At 41.4% G+C, this 19,032-nt stretch overlaps 2 protein-coding genes across 5 annotated transcripts in view; one reads left to right on the top strand and one right to left on the bottom strand.

Moving 5' to 3' along the window:
• The window catches only part of ERMP1 (endoplasmic reticulum metallopeptidase 1), a 32,708-nt gene extending 14,820 nt beyond the window's left edge, over positions 1–17,888 (top strand). Inside the window, exons 8-15 of one of the 3 annotated variants that reach the window (XM_059656740.1) lie at positions 775–995; positions 3,232–3,406; positions 4,032–4,222; positions 7,175–7,327; positions 10,167–10,369; positions 11,320–11,435; positions 14,760–14,923; positions 15,050–17,888. In XM_059656740.1, the coding sequence (XP_059512723.1) occupies positions 775–995; positions 3,232–3,406; positions 4,032–4,222; positions 7,175–7,327; positions 10,167–10,369; positions 11,320–11,435; positions 14,760–14,923; positions 15,050–15,214 (1,388 nt within the window). In that variant the 3' untranslated portion in view covers positions 15,215–17,888. The remainder of the gene's footprint in view (positions 1–774; positions 996–3,231; positions 3,407–4,031; positions 4,223–7,174; positions 7,328–10,166; positions 10,370–11,319; positions 11,436–14,759; positions 14,924–15,049) is intronic. The other 2 variants (XM_059656741.1, XM_059656742.1) reach the window with 2 other exon arrangements.
• The window catches only part of RIC1 (RIC1 homolog, RAB6A GEF complex partner 1), a 143,984-nt gene that overhangs the window by 8,248 nt on the left and 116,704 nt on the right, over positions 1–19,032 (bottom strand). The window lies entirely within an intron of this gene.

A 19,032-nucleotide genomic window follows, 5' to 3' on the forward strand; every position in this document is an offset into this window, starting at 1 on the left:
CATTAAAAATCCTAAGAAAAATAATATTTGATTTGTAATGTAAGAAATTTCTTAATGAGTATCAGATTAATGTGTGCATTATATTTTTAGTCTTGGTGAAGCAGACAGTTTTTATGTACTAATGCCCTCCTTAGAAGTACCACATTGGAGCTCTTGAAAAACGGTTTGTACAGATTGACTTTTACTGAAAAGTCCCACTGAAACATCAGGTCTACACTGCGGACCACTAGCACAGTGTTCTGACATATGAATGAGCTGCTGGCAGTTAAATTGGTCCCCTTCCGCTTGAAATGTTTTACAGTCGAAGCTGCTATCTGCTGTTATGAGATAAAATATTCAGCAGCTAATTTAAATAATCCTTAACCACCAGTTATGTTCTGTGCTGCTTCTTTTCCTGTGATAGCTTCTTTTAGCAAAATTTTAGGTGGAACTTTGTTTTCCATTCTTGCTGATAGTTCGACACACAAAGCAACCCAAACGGATGAAGAGCAAGACGACCCATTTTCCCAGTTAGGAATGAATCTGAAGTAGTCCTGAAAGACTTATCTCTGAGTCTTTAATACCCACAAAACTCTCCGTCAGTGTTACTTGAATATTATTATTTTCTACCTTCCCTGTTCTAGTGTTTAACAAATCTTATCCCTGGGTCGTTTCAATACTTTTCAATTACATGGCAAGTTTTCTGATTTAACGCTTGCCCCTTTAACTCTACTGATTGGTTATGAAATTGTCCAATAAAGATGGTGGTCTCCACACTGCGTTTCTCTTCATTAGCAGCTAACTACACGAAGGACTTCTTCTGTGGGTTTGGCATCACTCTGGCAGGCTGGTTCACTAGCCTGGTGACCGTCCTCATCATAGCCGTGTTCGTCTCTCTGATTGGACAGTCTCTCTCATGGTACAACCACTTCTATGTCTCCGTTTGTCTTTATGGAACTGCTGCTGCAGCCAAGATAATATTCATACATACACTTGCAAAAAGATTTTATTATGTGGTAAGTGTTAAGCGCATTTATTGATTTCTTTTGGCTGCCTTCAAGGATTGAAGACAAACTCAGTGGGATTCATTGTACAGTCATGTGCCACTTAGCCATGGGAGGCATTCCAGAGAAGGTCATTAGGCGATTCGATCATTGTGTAAACCTCACCCAGCGCACGCACACAAGCCTAGATGGCATAGCTGCTGCTGTAGCTGCATGTGCTGTGCGCGCACAGAATGGCTGTGCCGCGTTACCACAAACGCTGGGCGGTGCATTGCGATGTCACTAGGCTACAGGAAATTCTCGGCTCCATTATAATGGCGATGGAACTGCCATCATACTGTGGTCTGTCCTTGAATTCCTCATGTGGCTTTTCCCCGGTGGAGGAAGAGCACAGATTATATACATGGCTGATTTGCCTTTCGAGCTATCAAAAACTGTATGGCATGGTCATAGAAAACTGGCTCCCAGAGCTGTGTTAAATTTCTGAAAGGCTTCTTATTGTGAGGTTTTCTTGCAGACTTCAAATGAGGTGACAAAGCTGTAAGTGGTGTTAGGGGTGATAGTTAGCACTGCTGCATCTGCCTCGGTTTTTGTAACCGTGCTCTTGAATCTGCCAGCCCTCCCTGGGCTCACCTAATTGCTTATCTATACTCATAAAAGGGTAATATGCTAATTAGACCAGATGTCTTCTGGATGACCATCTGGACGTCCTTCCTGACAAAGTCGGCCCAGGTGAAGTCACACGCCTCACGGTCCTGGGCACCTTAGGCTACGGCCTGGGCGAAGCCACCCACCCACGGTCACCTGCAGCTGCAGCCAGCCAGGGTGAAGCTGGCCCGGGTCCTGGGTGCCTGTGGCCAGCCAGAAGGAGGGAAACCCGGGTCCTGGGTGCCTGCGGCTGGCCAGAGGAGGGAATCCTGGGTCCCAGGTGCGGGGCTGAGGCAGAGGCAGTTAGGGGTGATCAGGCTGGTAGTGGAGCAGTTAGGGGGCAATCAGGCAGGCAGGCAGAGGGGGTTAGGGGAGATTAGGCAGGCAGGCAGGCGAACAGTCCCAGATTAGGAGCCAGCGGTCCCAGATTGCGAGAGGCATGTCCGACTGCCGGCAGTCGGACATCCCCCGTGGGGTACTGGATTGGAGAGGGTGCAGGTTGGGCTGAGGGACCCTCTCTCCCGTGCACGAATTTCGTGCACTGGGCCTCTAGTGTTTGAATAACTCTGTTCCCCACTGGGCTGTAGGCTGCATGAGGGCAGGGATTGTTTTGTCCTTTATCCCCTGGGCTGAGGCAGGGTCTGACACAGCACTAACACAGTGTTTGCTGCCTGCAAGAATAATGCACTTACAGCTGCACTTAAAGTTTTCTCCTTGGTTTCCTTCGCTTTTTTTAACCTGTATGTTGTTGATGTAGAGTCTGACAGTTTCCCTGGTGTGCTGTTGGGGGCACTGCAGCATCCTATACAGTCATCCCTCAGTGTCCCTGGGGGATTGGTTTCCGGGGGGCGCCCCCTGGGATATAAAAATCCTCAGATACTCAAGTCCCTTATATAAAATGGTGAAGTATTTCACATAAACCAACTAAGCACATTCTCCTTGATACTTTAAATCAGCGGTCGCCAACCTTTTGGACCTCACGGACCACCACTGGTTGGCGACCGCTGCTTTAAATCATCTCTGACTTTACTTACAATGCCTAATACAATGTAAATGTTATGTCAACAGTTGCTGTATTGTTTAGGGAAAAGTGACAAAGAAAAAAGTCAGCGGCATGCTCAGTACACTTCAGCAACAATGTAATATTTAACGGAATTTTTCAATCCGTTGTTGGTTGAATCCACTTAATGCAGTACCCGAAGATACGGAGGGTTGACGGTACCGTCCTTCACAGGTCACTTCTCTAGTTTGCCTGAAATTCTTTGGAAGTTGTGTAAATAGGAAAGCTTCCAGAGGTGAATGTTTTTAGCAGACTCCTTTTTCTATTTTATAACATTTTCAAAGTTTACTTGTAGCCCGGTGGAGGAAAAGCAGAGATTATATACAAGTAATGATGTTTTTTTACCCCATCTTGTTAAACTCCCCTTTCCTGTGCAGCAACTTGAATTTATTGCTTCATGAAAGGAGGTAGCTTTGTTTATAAAGGCTAGATCCCCACTTAAAATGTGTAGCGTCTCTGAGCAGTGGGAACTGTGTTACAATAGAGTATCTTTATGAGTGGCCCATGAATACGACTCTTGAGTATTTTTCTTTCTTTCAGAACGCCAGTGACCAGTATCTGGGAGAAGTGTTTTTTGACATCGCGCTGTTTGTGAATTGTGGTTCCCTTATAGCTCTCATTTATGGAGGATTTTGCTCGGCATTTATCAGTGCTGTCTGGGTGGCGTTTCCATTGCTCACAAAGTTTTGCGTGCACAAGGACTTCAAGCAGCACGGTACAGTGTTTTTGGTTTGGGTACAAATGGGAAAATACCTTTAAATACGTAAGATAAGGCTTTCTGGGACTGTTTCTTTTTTTGATCTCTTTGGGAAGGTTTTTGAAATTGTTGTTTTTTTAATTTTCACATCACGCAGATTTTTCTCTCATACCTCATACCCTATCCCATTTTTACGTTTACGAACACATGCTAATATATTATGTATTTTTTAAAAATATATTTTATTGATTTTTTTACACAGAGGAAGGGAGGAGGGATAGAGAGTTAGAAACATCGATGAGAGAAACATCGATCAGCTGCCTCCTGCACGACCCCCAATGGGGATGTGCCAGCAACCAAGCAAGGTACATGCCCTTGACCAGAATTGAACCTGGGACCCTTCAGTCCGCAGGCCGATGCTCTGTCCACTGAGCCAAACCGGTTAGGGCTGTATTTTGTTTCTTAATTGTACTTTAGCCTCTCTGAGTGACAGTGCTTTATCTCACTGGATAACATGAACCAAAAGGGCATGAGTCACATCTAGCCCAGTTTCTGATAGGTGCCGAGGTACACCAGCACTGTAAAAATCCTTATCGCACCGCCGCGTTTCGGAGATCTGTCATTTCTTTCTCTTTTTCCCTAGGTGCCCGAGGAAAATTCATTGCCTTTTACCTCCTGGGGATGTTTATTCCTTATCTCTATGCGTTATACCTCATCTGGGCGGTGTTTGAGATGTTTACCCCCATCCTGGGGAGGAGTGGTTCGGAAATCCCACCGGATGTTGTGCTGGCTTCCATTTTGGCTGGCTGTACAATGATTCTCTCCTCTTATTTTGTAAGAAAATTTTTCTTCTTTTTTTAAAAAAATATAGATATGTGATGAGTTTAGCCATGCCAAACTGTAAAATAGTGTTGCTGATAATTTATTGAGAAATTCTTAAGCAAAAGAAATAGTGAATGGCTGTGCATAGTGTGGGTTTGGTGTGGTAAGAAAATGCAGAATGGGTTTTTGTTGTTATTTTTGCCCCTCATCTGATTATATCGCTTTTCAAATAACTTTTCAAACTGCCTGAACGTGAATTTTCAGGGTGCGTACCAAGTGAGGACTGGTAGGGTGGCTTAGTGGTGAATTTTTAGAATGATTCCTAATAGTGTGCTTTGAACTTACTCATTGGAGGCTAGTGATAATACATAGCAGTTCTATTGGTGCTTGTCAGAGCGAGTGAAGGAAGACTAATCCGGATGAGGCTCTCTCCGTGACCAGCCGGCTTACAGTTGAGTCTTGTCTCCTCGAGGGATGCACACCGAGGACACCCACAGTGCCTTTGCTTAGCAGTGATGAAAAAGTATCGCAGGCTTGTCCTTTTGCTTGGTCAGAGTTCTGCCCTCGGCGAGAGTCCCGCCCTTGCCACCCGTTTCCCTTCCCGGGACTCTCCAGCGGGAAGAAAGGACATGAGCAGAGTTGATGGCTGGACCCCGTTGGTTAGAACAGGCTCCATGTTGAGTTCTGCCCTGTGAGGTGCAGACACCGTCCAGGACTCCGGATGCTGGCCTGGCCCCGCCAGGGGAGGCAGGTCTCTGTGTGGCACTTCTCGTCGGAGTTCCTAAGAACAAGAAGTACTTACTGAATACCTGTGGGCACACTCTGAAATGTGGGGCTAGGGGACCAAATAGAAAAAGTGATTGTGGCTTTACTGTGTTCTTTCCTCTGTGGAGATGATAGTGAGCTTTTTCATATTTGATTCAGTAAAGGGCTTCTGTGTGGAGGATGTTAGGATCTAGCCACAGCAGGCCAGCATGCCACATGCCGGACCAGCATTACCCACGCAAGTCCCTTAAGTAGCCAGTAAGTAGCTGTATATGCAACAGCATACACAGTCCTGTAGATTCCTATGCACAGTGTTGTTTGCAGTCGTTGTACTAGTCCTAAAAAAAATCTGAGCCAGTTTCAGCCATTTTACCTTTGATATAATGATCAAGTCCTTATTGGTATTTGCAGAGATGGATGGGAAATCCTAAAATGTTTCTTGTTACCTTCAGGGTTTACGTATTTTGGTTTTAATATTAAGCCTTTAAATCCTCTGTACATATTACTAGAGAGGTTTGCTGTTGTGAGGATTAAAGATGGTGGAACATTGTCTTGTAGAGAAGTTCTGATCTAGAGTCAGCTGACTTATGAACTGGATCCCTCAGAGTATTAAGTCGTAGTCAGTGACTGGATATTCAGTTCTTTTCCACATGGAAGGGTTCAAAGTGAACTCTGAGAACCTCACTGTGGAAACTGAAAATGACCCCAAAGCATGGAATCTTGGAAACCATAAGAAAGGGGATTAAAGTATATTATCTTCTAAATTATATTTTCTTAGGAAAGCTTTGATTTTATTAAAAGTGCCTCTTGGCACTAACCAGTTTGGCTCAGTGGATAGAGCGTTGGCCTGTGGACTGAAGGGTCCCGGGTTTGATTCTGGTCTAGGGATATGCCTGAGTTGCGGGCTCGATCCCCAGTAGGGGGTGTGCAGGAGGCAGCTGATCAATGATTCTCTCATTGATGTTTCTCTCTCTCTCCCTCTCTGAAATCAATAAGAATATATTTTTAAAAAGTGCCTCTCGGAATACTTTAAAACCTCATATAATTTTCATTACGTGAAACAGGCCTGCTGCTCTTTGACGCTGCGGGTTGTCATTCCCATTATTTCCTTGTGTGTTGAGTGTTAAGGATAGTGGCTTATTAATAGGGTGAGCCGTTCTCTTTGGTAATGGGAAATGGAAGCAGAAAGCATACTTTGGAGAGCTTTTCTTCCAGTCCTTAGGGATTTATTAAATGTATTTGCTAGAAAGCAGTTGAATTCCTGTCAAGTGATCAGTTAGCAGGTCTCCGGGGATTCTGGCGTGCTGCGGCTGTCATGGTTATGTGGGTTAAATGGGGTAGCAGATTGTTTTGCTAACTCACTGCTTTGAGGCCTGGGGAACTTAGTTCTGTGCTCACAGTAGTAAAAACATAAGATCCTTTATCTAAGACCAGTATTGTTCTGCTGGAGATTACACTGGATGGGATATTGGTACACTGTAGATATAAAGTTCTTTAATTTTATGTAGTAGAGTATATGGTAGGTTATGAATATTTGCTTAATTTTCTGAGTCGTGTGTCCCCAATAACTTTTAATGCAGTGATTTCATTACAGTTAATAAGCTTAGTTAGGATTTTGGCTGCCGCATTGAGATTGAGACACCCGTGCCATTTGGAGGGACACTGTTACTTTGTGTTGTAGTTTTTCCTCACGTGCAGGAGCCAGGCAGAGTCCTGAAAGCCCATCCAGAGGGATCCCACACCTGGGCATTCTATACAGGCATGATGAGTGAAGTGTGAGTCTTGTTGGAATAGGCCTGAAAGCTTACCCCCGTTTCTTTAATAAAGGCCTGATGTCACGAAGTGCTGGTAGTTAAGTCATCTGTGTTAACAGCACGTTGACAGAACAGGAAATAAAATGAGGTCATGGTTTGGTGATGGAGCTACGTCCTCCCGTCTCGGGGCCAACTGAGCAGACACACGGATTGCTGTCTGTCGGGAAGGCTCCGCCGTGGCCGCGGGCGTTCTCCCTCATCCAGGTTCTGACGTGCGATGGGAATCCCTTATAACCAGTGCTGAGTTTACTGGGAGTGTGTTAGCGTGTGTTAGCACCTGCTGATACATTTTCTTCATGATCTGTCGTATAGCTCCTGTCATAAAATAGTTAAAGCCACCTTTCTGCCAGTGGTAATTTTTCCTTTTTTGTGTTTTGTGTTTTAGATTAACTTCATCTACCTTGCCAAAAGCACACAAAAAACCATGCTCACTTTAGCTCTGGTGTGCACAATTACATTCCTCCTTGTTTGCAGTGGAACTTTTTTCCCATACAGCTCCAATCCTGCCAGCCCAAAGCCAAAGAGAGTGTTTCTTCAGGTAAGAGCAGTTTTGCGTGAGCTATTTGAAATTCTGGAGAGGAAAGCCTTGTGTGTTTTGAGCTTCACTAGTCAACAGGAAAACCAACTGACATTCCTACTGTTGACCTATTGGGTTGTACTTGACTATTCTGGGTAAGACAGTGAGGAAAAGACTGACCATCAGGAGGCATTCTTACCAGCTGGATACTTCCCAAGAGACCAAATTGGAAATATCTGCTCGTTGTTTTATCACTGTTCAAATTGTAAAAATGCACCCACTTTGAAAAATAAGAGCAAATATATATCATGGCGTAATGAGCTTTTAGAAGTACAGATTGTAAGAATTCCTGCAGGCCAGTAAAAATCTAAACTATCAACTGGCAAAATAAAATAGGTATTATATTTACTTACTCAATTTATTGATTTTTAGAGAGGGAGGGAGGGAGGGAGGAAGGGTGGAGGTAGGGAGGAAGAGAGAAACATTGATTTGTTGTTCCGCTTATTTTGCATTCATTGGTTGATTCTTTTATGTGCCCTGACCAGGGATTGAATTCACAGTCTTGGTTTATGGGGACGATGCTCTAACCCAGCAGTCGCCAACCTTTCGGACCTCACAGACCGCTGGTTGGTGACTGCTGCTCGAACCAACTGAGCTGCTTGGCAGGGGCCTAAAATAGATATTTTTAAATGCTAGTAAAATTGATCTTAGTTAACACTCAAAGTAATATGTGACAGTGAAAATATAGTGACTTAGAAAGGGTTTAATAAAATGAAATTTAGAATTTTCTTATATTTCAAGTTTTCCTGCAAACGTTTAGAACTGGCTCTATAAAGCAGGAAGAAGGACTAAGTTGCTTTATTTACAGTCATCTCTGTAGGAGGCTGTGGAGAGGCCCAACAGAAAAGCTGAGTCACAACCTAGATAATGATTCAAGGACTCGCATAAGTAATAATATTTGAACTTAAATATCTGAGAGATTTTGAAAAAGGGCCAACCAGTCCTTGTTTATATACTGGAGGACATAGTGATACATTTTATGTGACATTCTTTTTTTTAAATATATTTATTGATTTTTTTTTACAGAGAGGAAGGGAGAGGGATAGAGAGTTAGAAACATCGATGAGAGAGAAACATCAATCAGCTGCCTCCTGCACATCCCCTACTGGGGATGTGCCCACAACCAAGGTACGTGCCCACAACCAAGGTACATGCCCTTGACTGGAATTGAACCCAGGACCTTTCAGTCCTCAGGCTGACACTCTACCCACTGAGCCAAACTGGCTAGGGCTTATGTGACATTTTATAGTTTGCAAAAAACCTTTGGTGAAGAACAGCTAATTAAAAAAAAAAGTTTTTATTGATTTCAGAGAGGAAGGGAGAGATAAATAGAAACATTGATGATGAGAGAGAATCATTGATTGGCTACCTCATGCATGGACCCTACTGGGGATTGAGCTGGCAACCCCGGGCATGTGCCCTGACCAGGAATCGAACCGTGACCTCCTGGTTCATAGGTTGACACTCAACCACTGAGCCACACCAGCTGGGTGAGAACAGCTAATTTTTAGGAGATTTAATATTATCTGTGACTTGCTAAATGTTTTCAATTTAAAAGTATAGTTAACATACAATATTAGTTTCAGGTATACAACAGCATGTCTAATTTTTATAATTAAATCAGTACTGTTTAGGACAAACCATATTTTTATTTTTAAAAACTCCTGTTCTGATTGGAATTGGGGTTTGCGTCAGTGCCAGAAGTTGGTGAACTTTTCCTGTGAGGGGCCAGATAATATTTGAAGATCTTCCAGCTGCTGTTTTTTTTAGAGTGAAAGCAGCCACAGACAGCACCGAAGCCCTCTGCAACCCTTTTTCTTCTCCCGTATGATACTCTTCAGGCTGCTTTCTGCTGTTAATAAAGCTATTCCAGAAGGAACTTGGTGTCCTTTCCCAGAATTCTGTTAAGCACAAGTCCGTCACCTCTTGGTGAGCTCTGATTCCCACTTTTCTCTGCACATGAATTAGTCTCAGGTAACACTGAAAGGTAGATGTGTGTGTACTACATAGGTCCTTATCTAAAAGGAGTTCTAGTGTCCATGGTTTTCAGAATTTATATGAAATTTAAATATATAAATATATTTGTAAGAAAAAAGCGAAAAAAAGTCAAAATGTATTTGTAAGAAATAATAAAACAACCCATCTTTGAGTTTAAAAGAAAGAACATCAACAGTCCTTAAGAAAACCCAGTTGACCCTTATTGATCCAACTCTTTCTCCATCTCTCCCTCTTCCCAGCCCCTAAAGTACTCACCCAACATCTTGAAGTGTGGAGCTAATCATTACCTTAGTTTTCTTTATTTTACCACACATGTATAAATCCCGAAACAACAACACATAGTTTTGCCTGCTTTTGAATTTCTTGCAGGTAAAGCCATTCCACAAACATTCTTCTGCCCCAGAGCACGTGAGAATCTTCCACGTTGATTTGTGTCGCTGTCGTGCGTTGGTTTTCCTTGCTGAGCAGACTTCTGTTGCAGGATGACTCCCCAGTTTGCTCACTTTACTTTTAATAGGCATCTGGGTTGTTTCTGGGTTTTGCTAAGGTGGGCAGTGCAAAGGCTTCTCTAAGGTGCATATTCAGGAGTGGGATTGCTGGCTTGAAGGGTAGGCGCGTGTTCCCTTTGTTAGGCAATGCTAAACCGGTTCCTAAGGTGATCGTGCCAGCACACACTCCCTCCGGCAGTGTGCAAGGTGCCTGGTGCTGCTCCACAGCCACCTCATTTCTGGTATTGTCTGCGGTGGGGATATGGGTGAAGGAATTGAAACAGTAGTTTTCTCATTAGTCTTGTTCTCTTCAGCATATGACAAGGACATTTCATGACTTGGATGGAAAAGTAGTTAAACGGGACTCTGGAATATGGATCAATGGGTTTGATTACACTGGAATGTCTCACATCACCCCCCACGTCCCGGAGATCAACGACACCATCCGGGCGCACTGCGAGGAGAGGGCCCCCCTCTGCGGTTTCCCGTGGTACCTCCCAGTGCACTTTCTCATCAGGTGGGTTCACTGCTCCTCTGCTTCAGTTGGAGGTGGGTTGGTTCTCAGGTCCTATCACTGTATCCACAACGTTATTATTTACACTGGTTTACACCGAAGTCAAGTCCGTTCACACTGCTTTTCCTGTCACTGCAACGGTTCTGTTTAGTGGGATGAAGCACTCAGAAGAGTGGGTTTGCTTTTTTTTCAAATTTAGAAAGTCCTCTAGAAATCTCAGTAGTTAGAAAGGGCAGCCTCCTTCACTGAGCTACTGGACAGCAGTTAAGCATCAAGTTCAAATCACGTATTTCATTTCTGGGGAAAAATTTTGTTGTTGTTAATCCTCACCTGAGGATATTTTTTTTCCATTGCTTTTCAGAGAATGGGAGGGAGGGGGAAACATTGATGTGAGAGAAACACATCGATGGGTTGCCTTCTGCACATATCCCAACCTGGGACAGGGAGCAAACCCATAACTGAGGTATGTGCCCTTGACCAGGAATCCAATCTACAACACTAACCATTGTACTGCACTGGCCAGGGCCATTTCTGGGAAAGTTCTAGTGTTTGGCAGTGGAGGATTAGATGAGAAGAAATAGTTTAGGTAGTGGAATCAAGATCACCTACAATCCTCTGTTCTTAACTTTGGGAAAGTTTTATTCTGCAATAACCTGGGCTTCAGCGGAATTCGCATTATTTATTACTAGAGGCCTGGTGCACGAATTCGTGCACAGGTGGGGGGGTCTGGCTGGCCTGCCCAGATCAGGGGGAGGGGATACAGGAGGTTGGCTGGCTGCCCCTGCCCCCTGGTCAAACTCCCAGTGGAGGGGACAATTTGCATATTAGCCTTTCATTATATAGGATTATATTCATCAGTTTATTTTCATGCCCCAAAATCTGTTTCAAATATTCTGAACACAAGCATCCTAAATATTTTTGAAATAGTGAATATCGAATTCCTTTCCAAATAGGAAAAACTGGTATCTTCCTGCCTCGGAAGTTTCTCCCAGAGAACATGTTCATTTCAGACTTGTATCCAAAGAGCAGACCCCCTGGGATTCTGTAAAGCTGACCTTTGAAGCGTCAGGTAAGTCACACGGCAGTTCCCTTCTTGTCTGTAGTTCTTTAAAATTTTAAGCATGAATGTTTTTTCCTTAGGTTTATAATAGTGACCAGTAGCTTAATGTTTTTAAAAGCAACTGTAGTTGATGATTTTTTAAAAGAAAATTTAACAGGCAGCACTAAAAAATACCCAAACCTTCCTCCATCCTTTATGCACAATTTGGAGAATTTCAGTAAAGGCACGTTCCTGGCAGGCAAGCTGTACATCACCCACCCTATGTTTTGTGATTACAGATGTCAAGAAATCAGAAACTTTTTTTTGACTGTTTATATGTAGGTCTGTCTGTGTACCAGTTACCACACTTTAAATTATAGAAGCTTATAAGTAATGATTGGGAGAGTTAAGATCCTTTGTAGTTTTTTTCATTGTTTTGCAGTTACTTTGAGTTTCCTTATCCATGAACCTGGAATGTCCTTTTATTTGTTCAAACCTACTTTTTTGTCTCTCAAAAGTGTTAATAGAATTTTTCTCTACCTGTATGTCTTTTAACTGGTTATAATTTGTATGTGTGAAGACAATTGACTTCTGTATGTCAATTTTTTATCTTGCTACCTCATTGGATCTTTTATTTTTTTTACTCTTGAAACTTAAGGGTTCTCCAGGTATACCAGGAATTGCCAAACTTTAAAGGGCCAGATAGTAAATATTTTAGGCTTTCCCATAATTGTAAGCCTGACGGAGTGGTTCAGTTGGTTGGAGCATCGTCCTGTACACCAAAAAGGTTGCAGGTTTAATTCCCGGTCAGCATATACCAAGGCTGTGGGTTCAGTCCCTGGTTGGGGTGTGTTCGGGATGCAACCGATGCTTCTCTCTCTAAATTTAATTTTAAAAAATCCTCAGGTGAGAATTGAAAAAAAAATAGATTAATAAAAAACCCCAAAAACATAAACCATTTTTAGCCTGAGAGCTATACAAAAGCAGACCTCAGGCATAGCTTGTTGACTACTGCATATCATCTGCAAATGCAGTATTTCTCCTTTACCAATTCTAAGTGGTTAATACTTCCAGCATTGTGTAGAACAGCTGTGAGATGGTGGCATTCTTGCCTTGTTCTTATACAAAGTCTGTAGTGTTTTCCCAGGATAGATGATTTTTTATCATGTTAAGCATTCATCAGTTGGCACTTCTTGAAATCTTTTTTAAAATAGGGAGTTATTTAAATTTTGTGAAAGGCCTTTTTTTTTTAGTCATCTGTAAAGATGATCATAGGTCTTTTCTTCCTTGGATATTTTGATATGACATATTCCATCAGGTTGTGGCCTGTTATTTTCTTAATGTGATCTTGGATGTTTGCTAATATTTTCTTTAGAAATTTTGCATCATATCTCATGAATTATATTGGTCCGTGTGTGTGTGTGTGTGTGTTTTACATTCTATCGGGTTTAAGTACCAGTGTTATGCATTATAAATGTAAAAACATCATAAATGTGACACATCATGAAAACAGTTGGTAAGTTTTCCTTATTTTCAATGCTTTGGAAGTTTATGGAGCATTGGAACCACTTGGTTGAAAAGTTGGCTTGAATTCCTCTCTGAAACCACCTATGTCTTTTTTTGTGGAGTAGCTTCATAATTTTTCTAGGGTAATTGGTCTACTTAAGCTTTATGGCTGTGTTCATTTTTGGTCGCCTATATTTTTCTAGAGAAATCTCCATTTCATCTGGGTTTTCAGTTATTAGTGTAGAGGTCTTCAAAGCAGTCATGTGATTTACAAACTTCTGTTTATTTTTATTTCTCTTTCTGCATACTTGTTTTTGCTCCACTTCCCTCCCCCCCATGCCTCTTTCCTAATCAAGTTAGCTAGTGGTTGTCTTGTTAATTTAAAATAGTAACAGACTTTTGTTTAAGGTGGATCTGTTTTGTTCTCTTCTCCAGTTCATTGATTTCTGCTTTTATCTATAGTATTTCCTAACTTGTGCTTTCTTTTTATTTTGTCCTTTTACCCATTTTATTGAAAACAATGTTTATTGCTATGAATTCTTCTCTTATCATTGATTTACCTGTATCCAGTAGTTTCTGATATATGTAGTTATTTTCATTATTTAGAAAAATTTCCATAATTATTCTATTTCCTTTTACCCATGAGTCTTTTAAATAGGACACCCTTAATTTCCAGGTAGAAGGCTGTTTTGTTGATAATTTCAAGCTTTGATTTATGATCAGTGTCATTTGTAATCTCAATTTTATAGAATTTTGCTATTTTAATGATCTAATATTTTACTCTTATGAATATTTTATGCTCACCCAAGATGATATATATCCGTATTATCAGCATGTAAAATTTGATACAGATTTCATATGGTCTATTTGACGGATCATTTTGTTTAGGTCTTTTATATAATGTTTTGTTCAATTGGTGTCTTAGAGTGAAATATTATAGTCTTATATACATTTTGCATCCCTTGTGTAGTTTTGCTTCATTAAATAGTTGCTATTTTGTGTACAGAATTAACAGTTTTTATGTGAACTTGCAGCTTTGAGTATCAAAGTACCTTTACTTTTAATGCTTTTTGTCTTGAATTCTATTTTCTCCTGACATCAAAGAGCTCTTTGTAACATTGTGTCCACTTGCCTATAATACCTTTGTTCATACCTTTATTTTCACCCTTTCTGAATCTCTTTAAGTATATTCCTTGAAAATTGTTTATGATTGGTCTGGCTTTGTAAGCCAAGCTGAAAACTTTTCTTTTAGGGGCCGTGTTAGATCTAGTCACATTTTATGACTGATGCTTTCCGTCTTTGTCAGTGTTTTGTAATTACGTGTGTAATACTCCTTTTCCTTTGATGTCTTCTTTGCTCTTTAATTATCTGGCACTTAAGGAGGTTTATATTTTCGAGTGTCGGGGGTGGGGTGTGGGGGTGTAGGGTGTGTGCTTACTGGACTTAGCTCTTCCCTCTCTGGTTTGCTACATGCAGCACTTACACAGTGGCTTCCCACCCCGGTCTGTTTTAGTAAAACCCTCAGTGCCAGTTCTTTTGCTATGGCTGCTGCAGTTAAAACTTGGTCTGATGACGCGTATTCTCTAGATTTCTGAAGAAAGGCTCTCGTGAGTGCTAGAATGTTTCAACGACAGGACTGAGACTTGAGCCCAGGTTTCTGCTGCACCTCATTACTTACCTTATTGATCTACACAGATTGGCAAACCTCCTTTCGGTTTGCAGTGAGTGTCTTTAAAGTGATAAAAGGCATGAACTTCGTAGTCTGGTTTGATGGTGGCTTAACTGCTTTTCTTGCAGATGCTGTTTTAAAGATAGTTATAACGGACCTTTCTTCCTCTTATGTTACAGGACCAAGCCATATGTCATTGTATGTTCGACCCCACAAAGGCTCCACACTTTCTCAGTGGTCTCTCGGCAATGGCACCCCGGTCACAAGTAAAGGAGGGGACTACTTTGTATTTTACTCCCATGGACTCCAAGCCTCTGCGTGGCAGTTCTGGATAGAAGTACAGGTGGGATCTCCCAGCACTGCTGGTGTCACTGGTCAGGTTCCCCGGTGGCAGTTGGCAAGTATCAAATACTCGGGCTCAGTGTGCTGCCTTCACAGAGCTAGAAAACTAACGGCTTTTCTCTGCCAGGTCCTGGAAGAGCAGCCCGAGGGAGCCGTCACCGTGGCCATCGCTGCCCACTACTTCTCTGGGGAAGACAAGCGGTCCCCCCAGCTGGACGCCCTGAAAGAGAAGTTCCCGGACTGGACCTTCCCGTCTGCCTGGGTGTGCACCTACGACCTCTACGCGTTTTAATATTGTGAATGGGCTGAACCAATGCCCTGTGGGATGCTTCAGGGGACATGGTCTCCTTAAGCTACATGGATATTTGTAATGTAAGGCAATGAATTTTAGCGAGTTTTGTGGGCTAGCCCTCTCGGGGCCAAGCACTGTAGTGGTTGTGCTGTGGGGTAGTGACACATGGCCTTTTTAAAACTTGAAAATGCCAGCTTTCTGGCACTTAAGCACACGTGGGTACTACCACTACACTAACATGTCATTTTATACGACCTTACGGACAAAAGCCAACAGACCACTTCAACAGCTGTCCCCGGAGAGTCATGAAAGATGCTGAAAGTACTACAAGACCATTGTTAATGAGACAAATGACATTTCCAATGAAAGCCCAAGACCATTGTTGTGTCATGGATGTGGGTAAATTGCCAGTCACTGGAGTAATGATTCCCCTGGAGGCCTACTGTAGGTCACTAGGAAACTATTACAAAAGGACGGGAAGCAGCTTTGGGCTTTTGAGGCCCCAGCCTGTGCTGGGAGAAGTGTCTGCAGGCAGCTTCTAGGGTGTGCGCTGGAGCCCAGGACCCCTGGTGTGGAAGCCGGTGTTCAGCTGGTGGCTCCTCGCCTTCTGAGGAGTGGTCAGTGCAATCCTTGTTGCAATGCTCGTTTCCCTCTGGAATATCTGTCCCCCCTCCCCACCTTATCGATGCTCTACCCCCTCCTGTTTTCACAGGTTCTCTTGGTCCAGAATGTCAGTTGTTTGTGCAAGTACAGGACTTTCACTTCCTGCCCCAGAGCCGGGTTGCCATGGCGTCTGTTCTGGGGAGGGAGGGTGGGTAATAGTGACTGAGCATTTTATACATACTTATTCTCTTTGTTTTGTAGAAGGGAATTTTCCAAGGTTAATCCTTAAGGGCATAATTTTATTGATGCATGGGGTCCTTATTTTTGTCTGTTTTCTAACCAGCTGAACAGATTGGTTTCTCAGTAACTTAGTCCAGCAGAACTGGCTTCCCTGTAGCTGCTGGGGTTCAGACCCTGCATAATGGCAACCCTAGGACTTAAGAGTGCTTTTTGTTTTGAAGAAGGTGACTGTGAGCATATCACAGCAGTGCCCCTGGGTTCCTGGCGCCAGCAGTGGAAGGGCTTGGTGAGATCCCTGGCAAATTTTGCTAGCTTTCTTTTTTCTGTTAAGAGATGTAAAAAGTTGGACTAATTCTGCATTTACTAAGCATAGGCTCTCCCCCCGCCCCCCCCCCCCCCCACACACATACACAAAACATTTTAAAGAAAAGCTACAATAAGAATTGGCACTTGGACCCATTTGAACAGAAAGATTATAGTAAGTGTGCATCACGGGAGAAAATTCTTCTTGAAACACGATGGGATTTCTGATCATGCTCCTCATATTGCCTGCCTAATTTGTGGCTCTTTAAAACTCACTGGGCCCACAAACAGGGCTGCAGCCACAGCTGAGTGATGACATGCTGGCTGTGACATGCATGGGCACTAGAGCCATTGCTTTTTTTTGACTTTGTAGAAACCACATATTTCTAGCCTCAAGTGCCTGACTCCTGCCACATTTATCTGTCAGGCGGTAATTAAGTGTTTATAGCTTGTATGAAATCACAGTTGTGGAGGAAAAGTTAGAAACTTAATAGCTCAATGAATTTTAAAATACAGTCAGTCCTCCATATTTGAAGGTTCCACAGATGGAAAATATGCAGGAAAAAAAAGTTACATTATTGTTGACATGGACTAGTTAGGCCTACAGTGGTTGTGTCAGTAGTAAACATGTAGACTTTTTTCCTTATCCTTAAAAAATACAGTATAACTGCTGCTTACATTAGGTATTACCAGTATAAGTAATGTAGAGATGATTTAAAGTATATGGGAGGATGTACGTAGGCTATATGCAAATACTATGCTATTTTATATATGGGACTTAAGCATCTATGGATTTGGGTATCCAAGAGGGTGGTTCTAAGGGATGACTGTACAAGCATATTTTTGTGAGTAATCTGAAATTATTTTTAGGTAAAAAAGGCAAAACCCCAAATGTGTTACTTGTGATTAGTTTCCTTTGGGAAGGATGTTACTCCTTTTTTCAGTAACAATCATGGTTTTAGGCTTTCTTTAGTATTATAAAGCTTCCACATTATGCAAGGTTGGTAACAAATCTCTGGGCATGCTTAATCTTCTGGGATGTTGATTTAATGGCAGAAATGGTTAAATAATTCCAATATTCATGGCTCTATTAATAAGCACACCACTGTTAGAACCCCTCTGAAATGAAAGAATTTTGTTTTTAAGTATCTGATCATTTGAATAACCTTTAAAAAAAAGTCTTTGCAAATTCTAAAATACATGATTTCCTACAGAATTTAAATGTAAGTAGCACATTCAGGGAAAGTGTAAATAATTGTGATTTCGAAGGAATTATTTCTTAAAATTTACTGTGTTGTCCTGAAAAAAAATTATTGTTGCATGAAGTATCTGTTTACAGCATGCTAGGATTCTTAAAATGTTGCCGAGGGGGCCATAACCCAGCTTGCTGACTCAGGAAGCTACAGAAAAAATGATTATGTCTGTCCATTACTTTTCACTGGTTTCACTTGAGAATTAATTGTTGCCTTACAATGTTACTGAAATAAACTTTAATATACTAGTTAGTATATTAAAATAGAAAAATATATCTTTATTGTATTCTGTATCCCCATATTTGAAATTTTTTAAAGTCTTATTCTTTTTAATAGCTGTTAGAAGGCCTAGACCGGTGGTCTGTGAGGTTGGTGACCACTGGCCAGGATGGTTCCTGTGGTTATGGTTATAACTGCTATTTTAATGGGCCATGTGAGCAAAGAACTCAAGATGGAAATGTTAGTTTTACTTCAACTGGTATCCTTTTGGCTGTGGAATGAGGCTGTGCATCTGAATTTCACAGAAATTAATGACCAGCTACTTGGTAAATGTTGAGTTTCAGCATATTTAGCAGTTTTAAATCATATCTATTGGCAAAGGAAATCACTGAAGGGCTAATGAAAATGGTATTTTGTTGGATAGAGCTCATTCTAATCTCCACACAAGAAAAGGACATCACTACTCAAAACAGTCCAGTAGAAGGTGTAATAATAGCAGAATGACATTCCTAATACAGTTTACAGAAATTTATGGCCAATAGAGCAAAAATGTACTTAATACCTCTTTATTTAAAAAGCCTAGCCAATTTGGAAGTACATCAATATATATTTTTGATACTACTACATTATTTGATTTGTAAAAATATAACATGTTGATACTTTCATTTATCCCAAGAATGCAAAGTTGGTTTAATACCTGAAAAATCAATGCAATATACCATATTCATAAAATAAAGGACAACTACCATATAATCATCTCAATAGATGACCAATTATTTGGTAAATATTGACAAAGCCTAACACCTTTTCATGATGAAAAATAAACTAATAGATGGGAACTTCCTCAACCTAATAAAGAAAGTAATTTGTGGTTAAAGACTGAATATAATGCTTTCCACCTAAGTTCAGAAAGAAGACAAAGATGTACACTACTCATTTCTGTTGAATACTGTGCTGGAGGGTCTAGCAAGAGGCATCCAGATTAGCTGCAGATGACATGATCTTTAAAGAAAACCCTATGGAAGCCACAAAAACTATTACAGTTAACTAATGAATCCAGCAGTGTTGTAGGATCTAATTTCAACATACTAACAAAGAGTAATTCTATTTGCAATAGCATGGAAAACAATAAAATACTTAGGAATAAGCTTACAAAAGTACAAGATTTTTATAATGCTAACTATATAAAACACTGCTGAA

Source organism: Myotis daubentonii, chromosome 11 (assembly GCF_963259705.1).
Source record: "Myotis daubentonii chromosome 11, mMyoDau2.1, whole genome shotgun sequence".
Taxonomy (NCBI): domain Eukaryota; kingdom Metazoa; phylum Chordata; class Mammalia; order Chiroptera; family Vespertilionidae; genus Myotis; species Myotis daubentonii.